This window comes from Pipistrellus hanaki, assembly GCF_964339955.1.
Source record: "Pipistrellus hanaki genome assembly, chromosome: 2".
NCBI lineage: Eukaryota > Metazoa > Chordata > Mammalia > Chiroptera > Vespertilionidae > Pipistrellus > Pipistrellus hanaki.
Genome location: NC_140504.1, coordinates 895,283 through 918,081, shown reverse-complemented (window position 1 = coordinate 918,081; position 22,799 = coordinate 895,283). Strand labels below are relative to the sequence as shown.

General features: G+C 62.6%; 2 protein-coding genes across 2 annotated transcripts in view; both read left to right on the top strand.

Moving 5' to 3' along the window:
- Window positions 1-11,647, top strand: part of SYNJ1 (synaptojanin 1) — a 53,473-nt gene extending 41,826 nt beyond the window's left edge. The window contains 7 exon segments of the mRNA XM_084872029.1: window positions 351-389; window positions 2,431-2,525; window positions 3,711-3,830; window positions 3,924-4,009; window positions 4,011-4,099; window positions 4,102-4,115; window positions 8,982-11,647. Coding sequence (XP_084728155.1) covers window positions 351-389; window positions 2,431-2,525; window positions 3,711-3,830; window positions 3,924-4,009; window positions 4,011-4,099; window positions 4,102-4,115; window positions 8,982-9,770 — 1,232 coding nt within the window. The 3' untranslated portion in view covers window positions 9,771-11,647.
- Window positions 11,648-13,549: 1,902 nt separating this feature from the next.
- Window positions 13,550-18,400, top strand: LOC311616549 (cilia- and flagella-associated protein 298). Its single transcript, XM_084872030.1, has 7 exons — window positions 13,550-13,711; window positions 15,354-15,521; window positions 15,867-15,934; window positions 16,086-16,244; window positions 16,473-16,604; window positions 17,309-17,404; window positions 18,123-18,400. Exons 1-7 carry the CDS (start codon window positions 13,573-13,575, stop codon window positions 18,234-18,236), a joined length of 876 nt encoding a protein of 291 aa, XP_084728156.1. The 5' UTR covers window positions 13,550-13,572; the 3' UTR covers window positions 18,237-18,400.
- The last annotated feature ends 4,399 nt before the right edge of the window (window positions 18,401-22,799 follow it).

Below are 22,799 nucleotides of genomic sequence, written 5' to 3'. Positions count from 1 at the left end.
CAACCCGGGCATGTGCCCTTGATCGGTATTGAACCTGGGACCCTTCAGTCCGGCAGTCACCAACCTTTCGGCCCTCACAGACCACAGTGGTCTGCGGATCACCAGTTGGCACCCACTGCTTTAATGCGCAGGCCGACGCTCTACCCACTGAGCCACACCAGGGAGGCTCACTGGGCTTTTAAATAAGCAGGTGTCGTTGCAGGCGTTACTAGAAGTGCTTGCGTTAAACACCAGCTCTTGTCATACCGAGCTGCTGACCCATGGCTCCTGCGTGTGCTGGGTCAGGGCTGGCGGATCGGGGTCTCACACTTTGCTCTCTTTCCTCTCCGCTGCGCGTCCGGGTGGCCCAGGGGCCAGGAGTCCTGCGCCCGCCAGGAAGGAGCTTGGAGGTAACCGTCACGTTTGTTATCACATGCACACATGGCCGTGGCGTTTGGAGTTTGACCCTGTAACTGAAAGGCATTAGGTTTGTTTGATGAAAGTCAGTGTTTTTTTAATGGCTCCAAACTCCCACTCGTTCCTGCTCAGTGAGGCCCAGAGCTGTGTTACAGTTACGGAGCCTGCACGGCCGCCTTGGCCGGGCGGAGCGGTTACTCACCGGGCCGCAGGCACCTGCCCTCCGTAAGAGGCTCCCTCCCCAGAGCCGTGCTGGCCCGGGGGGTCAGCTCAGGGACCGCGGATGGCCTCGTCAGCAGCGCACACGCCGTGATGGCAGGGCGGCCCAGCTCCGTTTCCGGCAGGATCCCATCCGGACTCAGCCTCCCGTCTGCCTGGCCTTAACTTGTGGATCTCATGCCTCTGTTTTCTAAACATAAGGACAATTTTTATTAGCAAATGAGTCACTTTGGGTTTAAATATAGCTTATTTGGTGTATGTGAAAAGTCCAGAGCTCAGTGGAAGGTATATATTTGATTGCTAAGTTATTTCAGCATTACAGCTGCAAAATACTGCCAGGTGGTCATTTCCCGTGGACCCAGAGAAATGTTAGTTTTTCCTGTTTCAAACTCCTGCTTTTAGTTTTATTTCCTTGATAATCCTGCTTTTATTCTCCTGCTATGAGGAAAACAACCAGTAGGAAGCGAATTTTTAATGAATCTGTGAAATGGTATATCATATTACCAATTTAGAAATCCGATTTAGTTTTTTTAAGTTGCCTCTCCATCTTTCTTTGGTAGGCAGTATTTGTGCATTTTGTCCCTATAAACCAGTAACTCTTTTAAGGCAGGAAACTTAGAGAAAGTCACTGTAGGACTCTTAGAGTTTTTTAGAAGTAAGGGAGCAAAATGAAGTTCTGAGAGACTCATGTAGTCTCAGAAATTTTAAAAAATTCAAACTTGAGTGTTTTGTTTGGCCGTTGAGTTCTGAAGCTCTTCCTGGTGGCTCAGCTCTGACGGGGGGTGAGATGAGCAGGGCAGAGGCTGTCCCCGCACACGTTCCCCTGCAGCGGCCTTGCAGACAGAAGGCCTGTTCCCTCCGCTCTTCCAGGGGAGACGGCCGGGGCGGGGGGGGGGGGGGGGGGGGTGTCTGGTCACTTGGTTTGTCCTGACGATAGAAGGCGCTCACCGTAGACAAAGAGCCTTTTTGCAGACGTCAGTTGGACACAGACGCTGTGCCATCCACTCTGCTGTGGCCCAAACAGCTCCGGCCCCTGCTCTTTCTCTAAGGAGCTGTGGGCCCTCCCGGTCCCAGGGCGGCTGGGCTGCGTGTGGGCCGAACACTCTCAGCCAGCCCCTCCCTTGTGGGCAGCAGGCAGACCAGCCAGCCAGGAGCGCCCCCTCTGCACCTCGCCGCCTCCTTTCCTCGCGTTCCATGCGCCCAAGTCCAGGGCGCCTTCCTTTCCTTGCGGCTCCTGGGCCTGCCGTGCTGTTGGCATGTTTCATGTCCGCTCAGGGCGTGGAGGTATCGCACAGCGCTATTTTAAGAGTAGAAGCCGTTCGTTCTGATGACAGTCACTGGGGGCTGATGTGTCTCATTTAACATTTCCTTTCAAAAGAGTCAGCCTGAGCTCTGCCTCCCCGTGGCAGGTGCTAGTGAGGAGGCCGCCTGCCTCAGCCTCGCCCTCACCGTGGGCTGTTCCGGACGCCCCACAGGCTCCTCCCAGCCCTCTACCAGCAGGACGCCCCGAGCATGTGGTCTGTGTGCTCCGGAGCCCTCTGGGGGCATTCAGGACTGATGACCTTCACCGTTAGCCAAAGCCACGTGCTGTCACCACTTGAGCTCCGTTCCTGCGGGCAGACAGCAGCCCCGGCCCGGCCATGTGCTGAGCTGCTCACTTGCCACTGGTCTTTCTCTCCTGCTGCAAGCCCCCCACAGCCCCGGGACTGCGCGGAGAGAAAGCCTAGGGAAAGGCGCCTGGCTGAGCCCTCTCCTCAGCGGAGCTGTGACGAGACGGGTGTCCGTGACGCTTTCTTGTTTCTGCTTTAACCTCAGATGCGCGTGGGATGCCTGTGCCCGGCCGCAGCCAGCCTTCCCCTCCAGCGGGACTCATGGGGCCAGCACCCGCTGGACACGGCGCCACCAGACCGGTAGGCAGCACCTGCCAGGGCGGGCGGTCTGGGTTCCAGGTCCCAGTTTGCTTCCAGCCACAAGGTTACTGTCGAGGCCTCTGCCTCTGAGGGAGTGTGCCGGCCGCTCTCCTCCTCCTTCCTGAGGGCTGATGGGGGTGTGGCCCCTTCAGCGAGGGGTGTTACCGTCCCTCATGCAGTAAGACTTCAGGGGAAAGAGTCGTGTTGGAGCTGGCTCTCACGGTGGCAGAGCGGGCAGGGCTGTCCCGTGCGCGCATCGGCCTTCCCTTGTTCGCACAGTTGTCCATCATTCACCCGAGAAAATGCTCCTGGATGGGAGGCATGCAAAGGAGAAGGAAGGGAGTGGACAGTGGTCAGTGGCATGGGCTGGTCAGTGTCCCGGCCTGCAGGAGCCCTCGGCGGAGAGCGGGAACCGGGACCTGTTACAATAACTAGAAGTTAACAAGCCAGGTCTCGTTTCTAATCAGACTCCATAAAACCGCTAAGCTGAGAAGGCCGTCTTTTATCCTGTTTACCATCCACCTAACATCGCTCTCGTTCTGTGGGACTCCCTGCCCCGCTCTCTGTGCTCAGAACGATGGCAGATGGCTCTGCACCTGACTCTGCCACACTCCTCCCGCCCCCCTCAGATCAGTGTCATCTTCTCGGTGAGGATGTAGGAGAGCTGTTTCTCACCAGTGCCTGCCGTAGACCTACCTGGCCAGCTCCAGTGGTCCCGGGGGCTCTTCCTTCTGAGCTGGAACAGAGTCTCCCTTCGCTGGGGTTTGAGAAGCCCCTTCCTCAGCGGTCTGCGCCTGCCCGGCCTGGGCCTGGCCTGTGGGAGGGGCCGCCCTGGGCTGTTCCCTGCAGCTGGCCCGGCTTCTTCTCTGGCTGTGGCTTGCGGCCTTGAGAAGCGCAGCCATGCCTGCTCTCCACTCAAAATAGAGACGAGAAGCATGTCTACCGCCGAGGGGCGCTTTGCAGGCGAAGTGCCTCCGTGAGCTCCATCCACCCGGCGCCGGCCGTCGTTAACGGGAAGCACAAATGCAGACTGTAGACGGGCTGGCTGTAACTCGCCAGCCCGCCCAGACGGGTGCAGGAAGGAGGGAGGAGAGGGAAGGAGAGGCGTGCAGAGGCCGTGTTCCTGCCGCACCTGCTGAGAGCAGCGAGTGTCCGAGCTGAGGCCTGTGCTCCCTTCCCCTGCAGATCATCCCGCCCCGCGCCGGGGTCATCAGCGCCCCGCAGAGCCTGGCCCGGGCGTCCGCCGCGTCTGCCGGGAGGCTGGCTGCCGAGAGCCAGGGCGGAGCCTCCGAGGTCCCCAGAGGTAGGCGGCCCGAGACCTACCAGAGCCCGAGCCTCGGGGGAAAGAGGTTCAGCACGGCTTCCCAGGAAGCACTGACTCGGAACTTGACTTTTAGTTCACCTCTTCTTCCTGAGCCCCTGAAGCCGCAGGCCACCCCGCCGGCTCCCAAGATGCAGGAGCCCCTGGTCCCGACAGCAGCCCCGCCGGCCTCAGGCCGCCCCCCAGCCCGGCCTGGAGACGCCGCCCCAGCCCCCGCCTCGGAGCAGGTCCTCCCACAGCCTGCCCTCGGAGCCCCCGCGCAGCCGCAGGTGAGTCCGCCGTCCTGAGCAGGCGTGCCTCGGGCAGGGGGGCCTCCGCTGGCTGTCTCTAGGAGCAGCCGCCCTTAGGAGCGACTTCAGCCAGTGAGTGTCGTTACGTCTGAGGCCGTCCAGGACAGTGGTGTCAGGTTCGCCGTGTGGTTTAACCTGTGGCTCAGATCGAGTTTCTCAGCGTGAGCCTGAGTGGTGCTTCAGGGACCTTCCAGGGGCTTGTTGGCTTTTACGATGTCTGTGACTGTTAATGCTCAGGTTACTGTGGGGGGTGAGTACGTCAGGACGGGAGGCAGGAGCGGGCTCCCGTACTGCTTTCACAGCCCGTGGATTCGTTTGGGCTTTTGCTCCTGGAGAGAGACGTCAGGGCAGCCCACCATGGGCGTGGGTTAATGTTCGTAAGAACACTCCTGCTGCTGCTGCTGCCCGGGCTCGCGGGGAGCCTGGGTCCCCAGGGAGCTGAGGCAGTCGTCCTGTTGGGGTTTAGGTGGCGGGTGTGGCAGCAGGCCTCGTCACCAAGGCAACCCCATCCAACTCTGCCCCGCGTATAGCAGTGCCCTTGCCCGGCGCTGGAATGGATGAGAGCAGTGCAGGGACTCGCGTGTGCCCGAGGGGTGGCACCTGCAGGACAGCCGACATGTCCATCTCAGTTACTCTAACGTGGAGCCGCCACGTGAGTTGGATTGTGTGTTTTTATTTTGGTGCTGTTTTACTTGGTTTTGTTACATCTCTTCAGCAAAATTACTAGGATAAAATTTGTTTAGTAAGTAACGTTTTTGTTATGTGGGCTTACATTTCATTTTACCCTAAAGCTTTAACTGGGAAAGACCATCAAGGCCAAAGAAATGTGTCAAGTTTTAAGTCTGCTGCTTGGGAGGGACTGAAGTCCAGAACTGGTCCGTACTGGCAGTGTCCCTGCAGCAGAGTTATGGTTGTATTTGCACTTATGTTTACAGATGTCTGAGTGTGTCCACCTAATTGGCAGAAGTTAAGTTTATGCTTCTATGTAGTGAAAAAAACACTAAAGAGAATGTGACTCTTAAGATTGAAAACACTGCCAGCAGTTAGCGTACTCAGACCATGGGTCACGTGTGTGAAAGCTGAAGCAGGACATACAACCAAGAGAGTAGCATGCTCTTAACGCTAGTTAACGCCTCCACGTGGCCAAAGCTTTTTGTTCAGAAAACGGAGGGTGCTGCCCACCCTGGAGCGGTGTCTGAGCCTCCGGTGGCCACGGCCTCTCCGCCTCCGGGGAGAGCGCTGTGCGTTGCTTCACTCCAGCTCGGCGGCGGAGCTGGCCTTGTCTCAGGACAGAGAGCACACAGGGCCTCAGAGCGACGTGAACTCCCTCCCGGAGCTCCGTGGCCGTGAAGGCTCTTCGACAGTGACAGTAGGTCCGTGTTCACGCCCTCGGGTGCCGGGGCACGGCCTCTGCGTGCCAGGGGCCTGTGGCGGGTAGACCGTGTTTTGCTCACGGTCGCAGAGCCTGGTCACTCATGGTGAGGACTCGCTGCTCCGGAAAACGCCCAGGAGCAGCTGCCCGGGAAGGTCAGCTCGGCAGAAGGTGGTCTGTAACAAAAGGACAGGAGGCTGAGGCCATTTTCTGGGTCCTCTTCATGGCTCTGAGCCTAGTTTCCAGTGGCATTGGCGTGGCCGTGGCTGTGACTGTGGTTGGTGGCAGGCAGCACGTGCTCTGTGGGGCCTGGTAGATGGCATTCTGGAATCTTGTATTCGGTTCCTCAGAAATTACCCAAGGTGTTGGTTTTAAGTTCTAAGTGTCCATTCTGCTTCAGTGTTTGATGTCTAACTCCTGTGGACACTATATACACAGACACACTTTCTTTTAAGTTTCTGATAATGAAAATGCATTTTATTATCAATGAATGAGACATATATATATATGTCTTTTTAAATGTCTTAATTGATTTTTGGAGAGAGGCAGGGAGAGGGAGAGAGAGAGAAACATTGATGTCACTGAAGGGGTGCCTACCATCCTGGGCATGTGCCCTGACCCCGGTCATCGAACCGGTGACCTTTCAGTGCATGGGGCAGTGCTCACCAGCTGAGCCACACCTTGGGGCCCAGGGTCCTGCTCTGTGTAGCCTGTCCCTGTGGAGGCTCGCAAAGGGCCCAGGGCCTCCCGGGAGGAACATGCTGAAGGGGAAGAGGGGGAAGTGCTTTACCTGGTGTTCCTTTTGAACGTGGAGCCATAAGAATAATGCCTGTTCGAGACACAATGAACATCTGTAACTTCAAAACCTTCTGCAGTGGCCATAAGTTTAAAAGGATGAGATTTGAGATTTTTAAATACAAATACAACATATTTGATATTTTGATAATATGAAATAGCCTTTGCATTGAACATTTAGTAACTTTTATGCTTTATTAATTCTGCCCCAAATCTGCAAAGTATTTGAAACATAAAAGGTGTGGCTCAGTGTCAACCTAGGAATCAGGAGGTCAGGGTTCCATTCCCGGTCGGGGCACAGGCCCGGGTTGCGGGCTCCATCCCCAGTGGGGGGCGTGCAGGAGGCAGCCGGTCAATGATTCTCTCTCATCACTGAATCCGGGGAGCGGGGTAAGGGGAGTGGGAATGCAAACATTTCACCCATGATGCGCTGCTTAGAATATTTTAGAGCTTTGGTAACCTATTTGGATTATTATTTTGGAGTAAACTTGAAACACGTTGGTTAGTAATCCACCACAGATAAAACTGAACTTTGAGCCCTAACCCAGCAACACGTTTTTTGTTCAAAATGACAAGTAAGTTGGAACTGTTGCTTGAAGGCGCTGGGGGCGCCTCGTGGGGCAGAGCGGCCTGGTGCCTCCTAACTCTTCCTCTGCTGTCTGTTCCTCTCTCCAAGCAGGAGCGGCCGTCAGGGTAACAGGTATCGGACTGTTTCTCAACTCCTATCTGCTTCTCTCGTCTGTCGCAGCTCATAGGTGGATGTATGGGTCTTCTGCCTCATACATCTAAGTCCCACCCATTCTTAAGCCACCTGTCACATTAATAAACTCTGTTCTCATGTCATCAAACCTGCTTTTTTTTCTGAGTATGTTGAGTTTTTAGAAACCATCTTAGTTGTTGTTGTTTATGCTTTATGATATTTTGCTCTGTGTTTCTTTTTTAATTAAAATTAACAAAACTAAAACTTACAACTTCAATAAGGTAAGTTTTATGTATATGAAAGTCTATTTGGCAAAATTAAATTGATTCTTGGCATAATTAATCCTTTTCTTGGGTTTCTTTTGGGAAAATGTTTTCAGATAATTGTAGCTGCAGGTGGTTTTTAGTGAGGAAACCTCGGGGGTCAGGAAGATGGAAGTCAGTTCTCATCAGGGCCGTTGAAAGGTCTCCATGCCTTCCTCCGAAAACACCGCCGCCTGCGTGCCCAGCCCTTCACTTCTCCTCATGTGGCGTCTGCGTGTGGACTGTTGTCCTCATGAGACCAGCTCCCTGTCCTGTTCTGTTCTGTTCTGTTGCGTCAGCTCCATGTGCCACCCAGACATTATTGACACATGGAGCTGACGAACTGCATGATGTCTCTGAAGGGATTTCCACGTATGAGCCCGCTGACCTCTAGTTCTCAGAATATAGTCTGAGACATGCTCTCATTTTCTACAAATTTATTGTCATTGTTCGGAGAAAAACACACTTATTCAAGTGTAAAGTACGCGGTAGGCCAACTGGACAAGACGCTCATATACGTGAAGTAGCTGCTCACTGACCACCCCGTCCCTCCAGAGGCACGGCCGTCCCTGTCCGAGGCCCGAGGCCCTGCTCGGAGGCCCGGGGCATGGAGGGGTCCCGCCCAGGCGAGAGTGGCCCATGAACGTTTAGCTGTTGGCTTAGCAGCTGCGTTCATGGTGGTGGCGCTCCATCGTGTTACCTAGCACGCCCTGCGCTAGAATTCTCCTCTCCTCTCTGCCCAGAGGCTTGTTTTATGTTTAAATGAGGCGTTGGCATCCGAGTCGTCCACCTTGTTTTCAACTTAAAACAGAGTGCCTGGCAGCTGCTCTGCCTGTGGCTGGGACCCCGGCTTTGTTCCCTGGGAGACGGGCCGAGCTCAGTCCGGCTGCGCTTCCCTCCCCGCTTCCTATGCACAGGCCGAGCCACCGTGGCGCATGGAAGCCGCAGACCTGACCCCCAGCCTGGGCGCAGACAGAGCACCATGCCGGGCCCAGCTCGCCGTGGTCACAGAGTTAACGCACCAAGTAGACGGGACCTTTATGAAGATAGGTGTCAGGTCACCATTGCGGGATGGTTACCAAGCAGCCCGGGGCGCTCTGGACATTTTTACCAGAGGAGGCGGCTCAGTTAGCTGTCCCGTCACTCAGCTGCTTCTAGAGGACCCACAGGACACCAAAGGCAGAGGAGGCACGCCCGCCCCCCGGGGAGGAAAGCGCCAGGTCTCGCTCAGGATGCAGTGCCCTGGCAGGTCGTGCTCACCCCTGCCTTTCCCTGGCACGTGGGCCGCACTGAACGTGGATGTAGGAGAGTGAGTCCCGCCGCCGGCACAGGGGGGGTGGAGTCCCCCGGGCGGAGCACCCGCAGGTTCTCAGAGTGCCGAGTCCCCGCTGGGCCTGAGCACAGCTCGTTCGGACGATTCCGGGGACCAGGTCAATGCCTGCATCGACCAAACAGCTGTATTGAATAGATGGATTTACTTAGCTGGGAGTTTTTCAAGAGTAAGGTTTTAGCTGTTTTATCTCAATCCACCGGAGTAATAAGGACCCTAAGCTGCTCTTTGTTCTCTAAGCCTGTATGCCTGCCCCCGACAAGAGCAGTCAGAGAGCCAGCTCAGGCGGTGTGGGCAGTGAGCGTGTCCCTGCGGTGTGTTCTGACTGCGTGCTGTTTCTCTCCAGGCGAACCCCAACGGCGTGCCCCCTGCCAGGCTGGACTCGCCCTCGAAGATCGACCCGTTTAAAGACCTGTCACTTAGTCTGCTTGCCCTGCCACAGACCCTGCCACCGGCCCAGCCGCCCGTGCACCCCACCCCTGTCCCCACGGGGGTGGCCCCCCTGCCTCCCGCCACCCACAATAACATCAGCATTTTGAGTTCCGTGAGCTGCATGCCGGCGCTGCCTCCACTCCCCGCGCGGAGCAGATCCCAGGAGAACCCGGGAGGCGCTCTGAACCCGTTCGCCCCGGCCTTCCCCGGCTCGGACCTCTTCGCCGACAGGACCAACCCGTTCAGAGGTCCGTCCAGGGACGCAGAGGCGGCCGTGCGGCCCTTGGAGCCCGTCCCCCACGCTCCCTTCCCTGCTCCCGGGCCTCAGGGCCAGAGCAGCGGCCCGCCCCCTCCCCAGCCCCACGGCTTCCAGGACAGCGCTCGCCTGCAGGCCCAGGCCTCCGTGAGCCCCAGCCCCCCGCGGGGGTGGGTGACCTTCGAGGAAGAGGACTTCGGTGTGAGAGCCAAGGCGAAGGCAGCTGGTCCGGACCCCCTGGGCCCGTGGCCAGGCCCGTCCTCTGGCCCGGGCGTGGCCTTTGGCGATGACTGGGGGACAGGGACAGGTGTCCCCCTCTGCGTGCTGCCCTCACGGAGGCCGCCCCCGCCTCCCAGCTCTGCGCTCCCCGCTGGCCCTGCCCCTCCAGCAGACCCTTTCTCCGCTCTGGCCCCGGCGGCTCCCGCTCCAGACTTCACAGAAAGATAGCCACAGGCCACGCTCGGTGCTGGGCAGAGCGAGGCCCGCATTGTTCTCCATTACGTGCAATAGTCCCTGTCCTGCACTGACGTCCAGAACACCGTGTCCTGTACAGAGTGGGAGTGTGTGTGTACTGGAATAGGGAAAGCTCCTCATTATCACTGCGTCCGGTGTGTTTCTGTGGGGGTGACAGAGCAGTAGCCACAAGTGCTCAGAACCACTCCGAAAGGAGAGCCCACTCAGCCCCTTCCTGCCTCCCTAGAACCTCAGGAGGCCCACGCCCCCTGGCCTGGCTCTGCGCCCCCGAGCAGTCACCAAGAGCTGGCCGCTGGCGTTGACACGGGATCGAGAGGCATCGCTTTAAGGAAAGGGAGTGCACACATGCGCACACGTGTGGTGTGTGCACTCACATTCTAACACTCGTCACCTAAACTCGAGGGCATGACCCAGACCAAATCTGTATCTAAAGGCGCTGCGAGTTCTCTCTCCAATATTTCATTATCAGAAGGGTGGCTGTTAGTGAAATTTGGACATTTAATTTTTTTTTCCAAGACTAGAATAATCCTCACTCCTGAAACAGCATTTTCTCTCCTTGCAGGAACTCGCTCGTGTGCAAGCACACACACACACACACACACACACAGACCTCTTGGCACTTTCTGTCCAGGTCCCTGTCCTGCAGACACTCCAGCCCTTTCTGGAGCGGGTGGCGGGTGTCTGCAAGGCACGTGCTGTGGGTTCAGTGAGAAATCCAGCGCCATGTCCCCTCTGTACACGGTGTGCCGCTCCCTCCACCTCCCGTCTGCTGCTCTGCCTCTGGAGCTTCCTCAGCCGGGAGAGCAGCTGGGGGGTGAGGGGGCGCTCTGCACTGCGTCTCCCCTGCAGGTGTCTCTCCCCGCGGGGCGCCCTCCAGGCGGTGGATTCCCTCTCCTGCTCTGCTGGTCCATGACCCCGCTTCATGAAGCACGTGGGATTTCAGAATGCAGTATTTTGATATCATTAAGTAATCCCAACCAGGAAATCCTTGGGCGGTAGTTCTGTTGTAAATTTAAGCTGAAGTCATCGGTACCCAGTAAGACTCATTAACGCTCCTTTCTGTCAAGCGTTCTATTTGTCCACCTAAACCCCTGTCCTCACTGAACCTTGACCGTGTGCCTGGGGCATAGCAGGAAGCGGGGTCCGCGGTGTGAGTGGAAAAGCACAGAACTGCACTGCACTCGGCCACAGAAAGCAAACCCCTGGGAAAGTGCTTTTCTGGCTGCTGAAATGTTACCAGCATACTCCATTGATAGACGCAATCCTCCGTCCTCAGCCAGTGACTCCTGTGAGTTTTGTTGTGCTTTCTGAGGTTCTAAGCATTTCAGCATCAGTGTATCGTAAACAGCAGTATTCCTCTAAGCGGGACGCTTCACACGTGAACTACCTTGTCCTAACGGTGGCTTTAGCTTCTAGGTGACCCGTGTGTGGTGTTTGCTCTCTATTAGCCAAGCAATTCCTTACGGCGGCGGCTCTGAGCGCTCCCGGCGATCCCCACACCGCCTGAAGCACACCGAGCAGCAGCGGCCTCAGTCCGGACATACTCGGCGGGGTGCTGCAAGGGCACAGAGCTGTGGGAGCCAAAGGTATGCTGCGAGAACGGCCATTACTCTGTCTCACTGAAACCTTTACCAGCTCCATTAAAAACAGACACAGTGAGGAGCTCTGTGAATTCTTTGTTCTCCACAGCAGATTGCTGTTCATATGAAAGAACTTTATTGCGTATGTGGCACACGATATTTATAATGTACTTTCTAGGAGTCTATATTACAGTCAGTGGTGTACACCCTGTACAGATCCTGTGAAATGTGCTGTCCTGTGAAATAAACAGACCTCTACCGTACTGACCACGCTGCTCAGAGGGAAGACTCTTTCTCAGCCGTCTTCCCTGACCTTTATTGACATGTCAAGTTAGTAGCCTTTGGGGATTCACTCTTGTTGTCAAATCAGGCATTTTAATTCAAGATGATCTTTTCATCCATTTTACTTCCCAATACTCTGAGAAGAAAGATACTGAGATTAGTGATCTTCGTCAAGAAGCCGTGCAGTTACTCTGTAGTTTTAGGATAATCTGAGATCTATATGCAGCTATAAGGAATAAGAGATCCCAGGTACCCTGACCCATTTGTCCCTAGTGGATGCGTTTGGCAAGACTAGTGAGTTCACATGGAGACAGAACATTTCATCTCTGCAAAGTCCTCCCTCACATGCCCTTTCCCACTCCCTCCTGTCCCATCACCCTTTCTTCCCCTTGTCTGAAACTTCTGGTAACCACTAGTCTATTCCCCATTTCTCTAATTTTAAATATTTATTTTATTGAGTTTTTACAGAGAGGAAGAGTGACAGAAAGCTGAAAACATCTATGAGAGAGAGACATCGATCAGCTTCCTCCTGCACACCCCCTACTGGGGATGTGCCTGCAACCAAGGTACATGCCCTTGACCTGAATAGAACCGGGGACCCCTCAGTCCGCTCTATCCACTGAGCCAAACCGGTTTTGGCCATTTCTGTAATTTTGCCACTTCAAGAATTTTATATAAATGGATCCTGGCCAGTGTGGCCCAGTGGTTGGGCACTGACCTATGAACCAGGTCACGGTTGAGGACTTGATCCCTGATGTGCAGGGGGCAGCCGATCCATGATTCTCATCATCGATGTTTCCCTCTCCCTCTCCTCCTCTGAAATAAAAATAGTTTTAAAAATAAAAATAAAAAAAGGCATGGATGCATATGGTATGGAACCTTTTGGAGATGGCTTTTCCAGTCAGCACAGCCCTCGGGAGATCCCTCCAGGGTGTGTGTACCAACAGTCACTTCCTTTTATTGCTAGAAGTGTTCCCGGAGAGCTGGGCCTTCCCAATAGGAGCGGGCACCGTCTGCCCCGGGTCTGGGCGGTCCTGAACCTCTCCCCGGCCTCCGGCCAGCAGCCTTCCCGGCACCGGGCCTCGGCGCGGCCGCCGCCGCCAGGTGCTGACGGGCAGCCGGGGCTCGGAGGGGGCGGCGGTGCTGGAGACACCACGTCCGGTCACCGCGGGGCCGCTCCGGGAGGCCGGGAGCCGGTGGGGCCCAGCCAAGGCTCCGCCCTCGGGCGGCGGGCCCGGTCCGGGCGGCTGCTCCCCGGCGCCGCGGCAGGTGCCGGCAGACCGGGGCCCGGGCTGCGCCTCTAACGCGGGCGGCAGCCCCTCGGGAAGCGGGACGTGCGGCCGGGTGCGTCCGCGGCGGGCAGGCCCGGCCCCGGCGCCCGGGACGGCGGGAGTCACCCACCGGGGAGGCGCCCCCAGCTCGCCGCGCGAGCTCCGGGCCGGAAGCAGCGGGGCGTTCCCGGAAGTGGCGCTGCAGGAGGCGGAAGTGCAGCTGACCCCGGGGCACGGGACTCGCACAAACATCCCCCGCCCGCCCGCCCGCCCCAGAGGACCTGCGAGCCGCTGCCTCCGCCGCTCCGTCTGTTGGGGGCGTTGCCCGGACAACAGCCACTTCCCGGGGCGGGGCGAGCCGCTGTTCGGTCGGCGGGTCCGTGCGGGTCTGGCCGCGGCTCCTGCCCGGGCCTGGGTCCCGGCTCCGCGGCTCCCGCGCACCCAGCGTCCCGACCCGGTTGGACGTGAGCACCGCCCCCAGCCCCCAGGACGCTGTGTTTCTTCGTTGCCCCTGGCAACAGGCACTTCCGGCGGCGAGTGCGGTTCGGCCGGGGCGCGGAGCCGGTTCCGGCGGTTGGCGGCGGCGGCGGGGCCGGGGGGCCGGGGGGCCGGGGCCAGGGCCGGGGGGCCGGGGCCGGGGCCATGGTCCTGCTGCACGTGAAGCGCGGCGACGAGAGCCAGTTCCTGCTGCGGGCGCCGGCGGACGCCGAGCTGGGGGCGCTGACCGAGCGGGCGGCCCGCGTGCACAACGCGCGGCTCAAGGTGCAGCGCCTGTGCTCCGGTGGGTCCGCGGGGGCTGCGGGGGGCCGGGGCCGGGGGGCCGGGCCGGGGCGCTGCGGGGGGCCGGGGCCGGGGCGGGGCTGCGGGGGGCCGGGCCGGGGGCCGGGCCGGGGCGCTGCGGGGAGCCCCGGAGCCTCCGGGTGGAGAGGGAAGAGCACGGGGCGGTGGGGGACCCAGAGGCGGGGCGGGCGCTGGCGCTTGCAGAGTGGCCGGTGCCGAGACCCCGAGCGGAGCGTTTTGCGGGCCCCGCTCCCGCCCCGGCCCTTCCCCTCCCGCATTCCTCACCCCCCAGCCCCTCGGGCAGCGCTGTCCGAGGCCCTGGCCCCGCTTGGCCGTCCGTGGGGCGTCCCCGGCCCCGGGCGGAGCGGAGCCTCAGCGGGTTCCACTGGGATCACACCGGACAGTCCGGCCGGAGCCGCCTCCCTCCGCGGCTGTTGTCCAGGGACCGGGCCGGGCTCCTGGGGCGGGGCTTGTCCTCCGGAGGTGCTGTCACTCATTCCTGAAGTCCTTCCCCAACCAGTAAATTACTCTCCCAGCAGATGGGGAGGAAGGGGGCTCAGCTTATGTTTATAAAATGGTCCGTGAGAACGTGGCGCTGCCTGCCGACCTGTCCGCACTGAGCTCCCTCATGGCTCTCGTGGCCACTGCCCAGGCCTCCCCACGGCCCGGCCCGGCTGCCCCCTCCGGGGCTCAGATTGGGGATGTGAGGGGGTCACGGCCACTCCATGCCGTCACACCACGTCCGGGGTCTCCACGGGGTACCGGCAGGCCCAGGGCCCGGGACCGGCTGGTTAAGGGGGAGATGGGGGGGGGGGGAGGAAATACCGGCAGGTTACGGTGTGGGCGGGTTCGGAGTGGATGCATGTGGGACAGGAAACGTGAAGCCTCATCGGAACAGCGAGCGGGACCAGAGGCCCGGCTTGGTCCTGTCTCCGCTCCCCGGGGTGCACTGCCTTCAGTCCCCCGCCGCCAGATTTCTTAAATCATCTGTGAAGTGTTTTTCCAAAGTCTCTGTGAAAGGCTGCAGGGGGGCTGAGTGCCTAAGTCACCGGGTCGGTGGGCACAGACTCGGGGAGCGAAGGCCGGTTTGGGGTGCAGCCTGGCAGATTCCAGTCTGTGCCTCCCGAGCCCGGGGCCAGCTCCGCACACAGGCCACGCCCGGCCACCGCCCGCCGCCTGGACGGCCAGCCTGGGCTCCGCCCTCCGCTGACCAGGACGGAGGTCACGTGCGGGAGGTCACACGGGGCCTGGCCTGTGTCAGGTAGCGGAGTGTTAACTGAGACCTGGAGCCGCCGGCCGATCCCCGGCCACGGCGCCGGTGTGGGTGCCGGTGTGGGTGCTGGTGCCAGTGTGGGTGATGGTGCCGGTGTGGGTGTCGGTGTGGGTGATGGTGCCGGTGTGGGTGATGGTGCCGGTGTGGGTGCTGGTGCCAGTGTGGGTGATGGTGCCGGTGTGGGTGTCGGTGTGGGTGATGGTGCCGGTGTGGGTGCTGGTGCCGGTGTGGGTGATGGTGCCAGTGTGGGTGTCGGTGTGGGTGATGGTGCCGGTGTGGGTGCTGGTGTGGGTGATGGTGCCGGTGTGGGTGTCGGTGTGGGTGCTGGTGCCGGGGCCCATGTGACCGCGGCGCCCTCTCCCGTGCTCAGAGATGGAGGACTTGGCGGAGCACGGCGTGTTCCTGCCGCCCAACATGCAGGGCCTGACGGACGAGCAGGTGGAGGAGCTGAAGCTCCGGGACGAGTGGGGGGAGAGGTGCGTGCCCAGCGGCGGCGCCGAGTTCAAGAAGGACGCCGTGGGCCGCCGGAACGGCCGCGGTGAGCGCCCCGCCCCCCGCCCCGCCCCCCGCCCCGCCCGTACCGCCGGCCTGAGGGGGGGGGGGAGGGGAGGTGCGTGCCCAGCGGCGGCGCCGGGCCCAGAAGGACGCCCTGGGACGCCCCGTGCGGGGTCCCCAGCCCTCACAGCGCCCGCGGCCGGGACTGTCCCACTGAGCGGGGGCCGGGAGACGGCCAAGCGGCCGACTGCTGGCCTCACAGCTCCGCTCTGCTCGGCGCCTCTGCCTGTGCGTGGGCGCCCCACCCCGTGTGCACGGCCGGCGTCCGTCCGCCCCGAGGCCGGGCCCCGAGGCCGGAGCCCTGATGCATCCCCCTCCCTGCGTGCAGCTCCCAACGAGAAGATGAAGGCAGTCCTGAGGAGGACGGTGGAGGAAGCCAAGGCCATGGTCTCCAAGGTGCGCTGGTCCCTGCCCCGCCTCCCTCTTCCCGCGGCTCCAAGCTCCGGGCGGGGCCCGGCTCCCCCCGGCGGCGCCCGGCCCTCCCTGGCCCTGGCCCGGAGCGGGGCCCGGCTCCCCGGGCGGCTGATGCCACCGCTGCCGCTTTCAGAAACAAGTGGACGCCGGGGTCTGCGTCACCATGGAGATGGTGCAGGACGCCCTGGACCAGCTGCGGGGGGCGGTGATGATCGTGTACCCCATGGGCCTGCCGCCCTACGACCCCATCCGGATGGAGTTTGAGAACAAGGAGGACTTGTCAGGCACCCAGGTGTGTGGCTCCGCCCGTGCGCTGCCCCGTCTCACCCTCCTCCTCCGGGCAGCTCTGCCCAGAGGGGAGTTCTGAGCTGGGGTGGGAGGGGGGTGAGGCGGGTGAGGGGTGGCGCGCATGGCAGGGGGTGTGGCTCACACCTGGGGGGTAGGAGACCCCGTGCAGGGCACCGGCCGGGCTCCGGCGCGGGCACCACGGGGGCTCTGTGACCGGAGGCCCTCACGGCAGGCGGCGCTGAGCGTGATCACGGAGCCGGACGCGCAGCTGTGGTGGGCGGGCAAGGAGCTGCGCAGGACGAAGCGGCTGTCGGACTACGTGGGCAAGAACGAGAAGACCAAGATCATCGTCAAGATCCAGCAGGTGAGCGCGTGCCGCTTCCCGTGGCTCTGACCGACGCCCCTCAGGGGGGGGCGCCGCCTCGGCCCCTGCGGCCTCGGCCCCTCCAGCCGGCGGCCTGGACTCGGAGGAACCTGCTCTAGCCCACCAGCCGCAGGGAGCGCGGGGAGCGGCAGCACCGGGCGTTGGTCTTGGTGGGGACCGGGCTGCCGTGCTGATTCCAGCACTGAGAACCGGTCAGGCTCAGTGGATGGAGCATTGGCTGAGGACTGAAGGGTCCCGGGTTCGATTCCAATCAAGGGCACATATGGGGGTTGCGGGCTCGATCCCCAGTGTGGGGCGTGCAGGAGGCAGCCGGTCAGTGGCTCTCTGGTCATGGATGTTTCTCTCTATCCCTCTCCCTTCCTCCCTGAAACCAGTAAAGAATATGTTTTTTAAAAGAACGAGGGCTCCGGTAAGTGAGAATATTTCTCAAAATGCTCAGCCGCCTGGAGCAGCCGGCCAGCCCGGTGCTGCCGTCTGGGAGGAGGAGACGTGCGCCCGTGGCTCCGGCTGTTGTGGCCGAGGCACCTCGTGGCTGGCGTGGACCAGCCCGGCCTGTCCGCCACGAGGCCAGCGCGGCGGCCGAAGCCCAGGCCCCGGACTGGGGTCGGCCTGTTCGCCTCCGCGGTGACATCGCCGCCCCCGGCCGCCCCGGCGCACGCCTAACCCCGCCCTCCTCTCCGCAGCGGGGACAGGGCGCGCCCGCCCGGGAGCCGGTCATCAGCAGCGAGGAGCAGAAGCAGCTGATGCTGTTCTACCACCGCCGGCAGGAGGAGCTCAAGGTGCGGGGGCCGTGTCCACGCACCCGCGCGCGCACACGCACACACCTGCACATGTGCACACACATGCACACACACCCCCACTCCCCCAGGGTCAGCAGTGTTGCAGGGGGCTTTCCAGAGCTTTGGCCTCTGCTGGGCTGTGGGTCCTGCCAGGCTCGCGCACGCACGCGCACACACACACACCTATACACATATCACACACACCACAGACACACCACACACACCTGACACACACACACTTACACACATGCACATACACCACACACACTACACACACATATCACACGCGCACACGCACACACCCCGCCCCGGGTAGTGGGGAGGCGTCCTGGGGGGCGGTTACGGTCCGTCTCCGTGTCTCTGTGTCGCACATGTGTGTGTGCGTGTGTGTGTGTGTGCGTGTGTCTCTGTGTCGCACGTGTGTGCGTGTGCGTGTGCATGTGTGCGTGCGTGCGTGTGAGTGTGTGAGACCGTCCTCGGGCACGTGTGTGTGTGAGTGTGTGTGTGTGTGTGTGAGTGTGAGTGTGTGTGAGACCGTCCTCGGGCACGTGTGTGTGAGTGTGTGTGTGTGTGTGTGTGTGCGTGCGTGTGCGTGTGTGTGTGTGAGTGTGTGTGTGAGACCGTCCTCGGGCACGTGTGTGTGAGTGTGTGTGCGTGTGCGTGTGCGTGTGTGTGTGTGAGTGTGAGTGTGAGACCGTCCTCGGGCACGTTCCCCCAGCGGCTGGAGGAGAGCGAGGACGACGACGCGTGTCTGAACTCGCCGTGGGCGGACGGCTCCGCGCTGAAGCGGCACTTCCAGGGCGTGAGGGACATCCGCTGGCGGCCGCGGTGAGGCCGGCCGGGGGCCTCCCCCTCCCCCTGCAGGCAGGCGGCGACCACGGCGACGGCGACCACGGCGACAGCCATGCCGGCCGGAGGGCTGCTCGCCCTGGGAAGACGTTGGGGTTTTCGAGTTTGAGGTTTTGCGATAAAATGTATTAAAGGTCAGAGAACTTACCTCGTCCTCGGAGAGTGCCTGTGGTTTGCGTCCGGGGGCTCCTGTGGCCAATCCTGAGGGCCTACCCCCTGTCCGACCCGCTGTGTGGCCCTCAGGCCGCTGCCCCAGGGAAGCTCAGCGCCAGTGGCCACTAGAGGGCGCCGTCGCCTGCCCTTTCCAAGGCCAAGTTCAGCCTCCTCTGAGGGACTGGAGCTGCAGCTGGGTTCCCAGGGGGTCACCTGGCCGAGGCCCCACCAGACGAGGGCAGTGGGTGCAGTGGGACCTCATGTTCCCGGGCAGCGTCTGGGCTCCCAGCGTTCGGCTCTGCTCCCTGCTCCCCTCCTCCCCCTCCCTACTTCCCCCTCCCCTCTCTCCTCTCCCTCCTCCCCCTCCCTGCTCCCTCCTCCCTGCTCCTCCTCCCTGTTCCCTGCTCCCCCGTCCCCCTCCCCCTCCCCGCCCTCAGCCACCCGGACAGCGTCCACCTTTTCCTGCACCTGATGCGGTTCGGGTTCAGGCTCAGGAAGTCTGCATTCTGGGGTGACTTCACGGAGCGGAGGAGTTTCCTTGGGAGGAAAGACGACTTACGTTCTCATAGTTTTATGTTGGTGGAACGCAAACGTCAGTGAATAGTCTGGAAGTAAACACGGCAGGCTGACGTTGGCGAGCGCGGTCGGCCGGCCGTGATACAGTCGGCGGCGGCCTCTGTCGGGGAATCTGCTCTGAGCGGAGCCGCAGACGCTCAGGCCTCCGATGGGCGCCCCGCGAGCACTGAGGGCGGCCCACCTGCCGCCTCCGTCCCCGGACCCCGCCATCGGCCCCCCGGCCCCGGGCGGAGGCAGGGCCGTGACCAGCCTCTTTGGGGAACTGAGTCTGTTTGCAGCTCAGAGCACAGCCCCCTGTGAGCCGGCGCCGGGCCGTCATCGGAGCCGCCCGCGTGGGGAGGGCCTGTCCTGCTGCAGACCGGCCCCCGCCGAGCGCTCAGCACGGCCCGTGGGCCTGGAGGCAGGCGGTTCCCAGCCCTGGGCCCCGCTGGAGCCGGGGTGCTCCCGGCCTGTCCTGCCTCACCCCGCCCGGGTGCTCCGGCCGCTGGGTCTCCTGGGCCCTGGGCTCCGGCTCCGAACCCGCTATCCTCCGGCTCCGGCTCCCGCTCCGGCTCCGGCTCCGGCTCCCGCTCCGGCTCCTCGCCGCCGCCCAGTGCCGTGCAGACGCTCGTCCATCTCACTCTGTTCCACGTGGAGGGTGCCCCGCGCCGCCCCGCGCACTGCGCCCGCTCAGGAGGCCCTGGGTGGGTATGGGGGGGGTCAGGGTCAGGGTCAGGGTCAGCCCTCACCAAGGACATCCCGCTGGTGCTTCTTAGAGAGAAACATCGCTGTGAGAGGACATTCACGCCGCTTCCCCAGTGACCCACTGGACTGGCCCCACTGACCAACCAGGGCCGCCGCCCAGAGCCGAACAGACCAGCCTCAAGGCCCCCTACCCCCCGAGGGACCGATTCCGGCTCCGGGCACCGGCCGGGCGCTCGGTGGCCCGGCTCAGCCGCCGCTCGGAGCGGCCCGCAGGGGAGGGCGGGGCACCTGGTGCTGTCAGGAGGGTGGGGCGGCGCCCACAGGCCCCCGAGCGGCCGGGCGGAGGGGTGGGCACGGTGGCACGCAGCCCCTGGCTCCCAGAGAGAGGGACTCGCTGTTGGCGGAGACCGCGGACCTGGGACAGAGCCGCCGGGCGGAGGAGGGTGGGGACTCTGCTCTCTCCGGTGCCCAGAAGGTTCCGGCTGACACCTCCCGCCCAGCACTCGGCAGCCCTGCCCTCTGCCTGCCCGCCACGGCCCCGCGGGCCCTGCTGGAACTTTCCGGAGAGAAACGGGCCCCGGCGGCCGGCCCCCGCTCACACCCACAGCGCCCCCTGCAGGGGGGCCGCCCTCACCCGGCCTCCTCACGGGGGCTTTCAGGACTGAGGGAGCCGACACGCATGCGCGCACACGTGCACATTCCGCCACCACAGCCACGCACACGTGTGCATGCAGAGGTGCACACACACACACACGTGTGCTCCGCTTGTCCCTCAACAGCCGCCAAAGGCAGTGAAAGGAGCCCTTCCTGGCAGGGCAGGCCCGCCAGTCCTGGGGCCGGAATCGGAAGGCGCTGACGGATCCCTGCCCCCGCCCGCCCGTGTGAGAGGCACCCTGCGGGGCCGAGCTCTGCATGTGACGGCCAGCGCACCCTCCCCCGGCAGAGGGTCGCAGGGGCCGAGCTGGGGCCCCGCGGGCCGAGGTGGCAGACCCCCCAGGAGCCCTGACGGCCCCCTCTCCTCCCACCGCCAAGCACAGAAAAGGGAGCCTCGGCTTTGGGGCCGGGGGAAGCGGGGCGGGGGGCCGGGCCGGGAGGAACATTCCCTCGGGGCTCCGGCCGCACCCGCAGGGGAGCTTCAGCCCGGCGCCTCCTCTCCTTTAAAGAACGTTGGACGGGAGGAGGGCGCGGCTGTCGGTGGTCTGTGGGGGGCGGAGGCGGGACCGCTGTTGGTCGGGGCGGGAGGCCGAGGGCCCGGCTTTGTGGACGTGACCCTGCGCCCTGCGGGCCGGCCGACACCGCGAGGCGGAGGGCGAGTCAGTGCCCCGGCCCCGTGCCCCCTCCCCCCGTGCAGGCCCCGCCTCCCCGTGCAGGCCCCGCCCCCGCGCAGGCCCCGCCCCCGCGCAGCCCCCGCCCCCCGCCCCCCCCCGTGCAGGCCCCCTCCCCCCGCCCGCGCGCAGCCCCCGCCCCCCGCCCCCGCGCAGGCCCCGCCCCCGCGCAGGCCCCGCCCCCCGCGCAGGCCCCCGCCCCCCGCGCAGGCCCCCTCCCCCCGCCCCCCGCGCAGGCCCCGCCCCCCGCGCAGGCCCCCGCCCCCCGCGCAGGCCCCCTCCCCCCGCCCCCCGTGCAGGCCCCCCCGCCCCCCGCGCAGGCCCCGCCCCCCTGCAGGCCCCCGCCCCCCGCCCCCCGCGCAGCCCCCGCCCCCCCCCCGTGTCGGCCTGAGAGTCCGTGTGGCCGTCAGGGCTTGGGCACTCCTCGGAGGCCCCTGGGTGTGATCAGTGCCCCCCAAACCCCGATCCCCAGTCCAGGGGACCGAGGTCCCTGCCAGGCGGCTTCTGGGGCATCACAGCAAGCCGCCCGCAGGCCAAGCGGGGGGTCCAGAGGCTCGAGAGATGCTCCTGGTTCCCCCGGCTCCCCGGCTCCCCGGCCGCACCTGCCCCCTCAGGATGGTGAGGGGGGCGCAGAGCGGCGTGGCCGGGACTCAGCTCAGCGGCTGCTTCCTGACCAGGAGGCCCAGTGGGTGACCACATGTCTGTGCTCGGGGCGGTGGGGCGGGAGGGGGGCGGGTGAGCAGGCGAGGCCGGGTCAGTGTGAGCGCCGGGTGCATCCTGCCCGGTGCATGCTCGACGGTGAAGGCGCTGCCTCCGAGGCCCACGGGACACCGGCCGCCCGGGCAGGGCAGAGCGTGGCCGTGCGGGCGAGCTGTTCATGCCACACGCACCACGCTCGGCCCAGCACGGAGCTCGGCCTGTCGTACCGTGGTTTTCGTGAGATTCCGTGATCCCCACGACCAGCAGGGAGCCGAGTCCGGTGCAATTAATGAGAGCCTCTTCCATGCTAGCATGGGCTCTGTCCCCCTCACGCCGGCAGCATGGCGGAAGAGAGAGCAAACTTCACCAAGCCCTGAGGTTTTACTCCGGTGGTGATGTCACTGCTTCGGCTGACCCCGATTGGTTGGGTGAGGGCCAGGGTCCAGTTACAAAATGGAGGATAACCCCGCCCTGCCCCACAGTGGAGTCAGGAGTTTATCCCCGCCCTACCCTCTCATTCCCCCCTTGTCTTACGTGCATGAGTCAAATCATTGACTCAGCCTACTTCCTTTCAGCATAAACAACAAATACAGTTACCAAGACCCTTAGTACCACAGTTCCCATCAGTATTGTCCTCACTGAAGTCCAGTTCCCCTCCTGCAGGCATCAGTTCTCCTCCTGGCCTGCGTGGAGCCCAGGCTGGGGATCTCACTGGTGAGGCCGCTAGCTGCCAGGATCCAGGCCATGCAGGAGCTGGGAGTCATGTAGTCAGGTCTGGGTGCCGTTTCAACAGCCGCGGGTGTGCTCAGGATAACAGTGTAGCGTCCCTTTGAGTCCTTGGGCAGTGAATTTCTTTACCCACTGAGTTCCCAGGCTACAGGGTCAGCGGTGGGCACTGCACGGGGCTCAGCCCTTAGCCCCCCTGGTGAGGCCAATTTGCCCTTTTTATTTAATAATCTGGCTTCAAGAATTTGTCCACCTTAAGACACAACTCAGGACTTGTCCCCAGAGCAGCTGGAATTCTTTCCACGTATCTGTCACACGCACAGGCTGAGCGATGCGGGCCTCACGCGTGTGGCAGAACCCCCCGAGGCCCCCCGCCCCCGGCC

Bases quoted from the DNA above. Each gene is read 5' to 3' on its own strand.
- LOC311616549 (XM_084872030.1), top strand. From the start codon at position 13,573: ATGGTCCTGCTGCACGTGAAGCGCGGCGACGAGAGCCAGTTCCTGCTG. The intron at 15,522-15,866 runs GTGAGCGCCCCG...CCCTGCGTGCAG, and splicing joins GGGCCGCCGGAACGGCCGCG to CTCCCAACGAGAAGATGAAG. The intron at 16,245-16,472 runs GTGTGTGGCTCC...CCCTCACGGCAG, and splicing joins AGGACTTGTCAGGCACCCAG to GCGGCGCTGAGCGTGATCAC.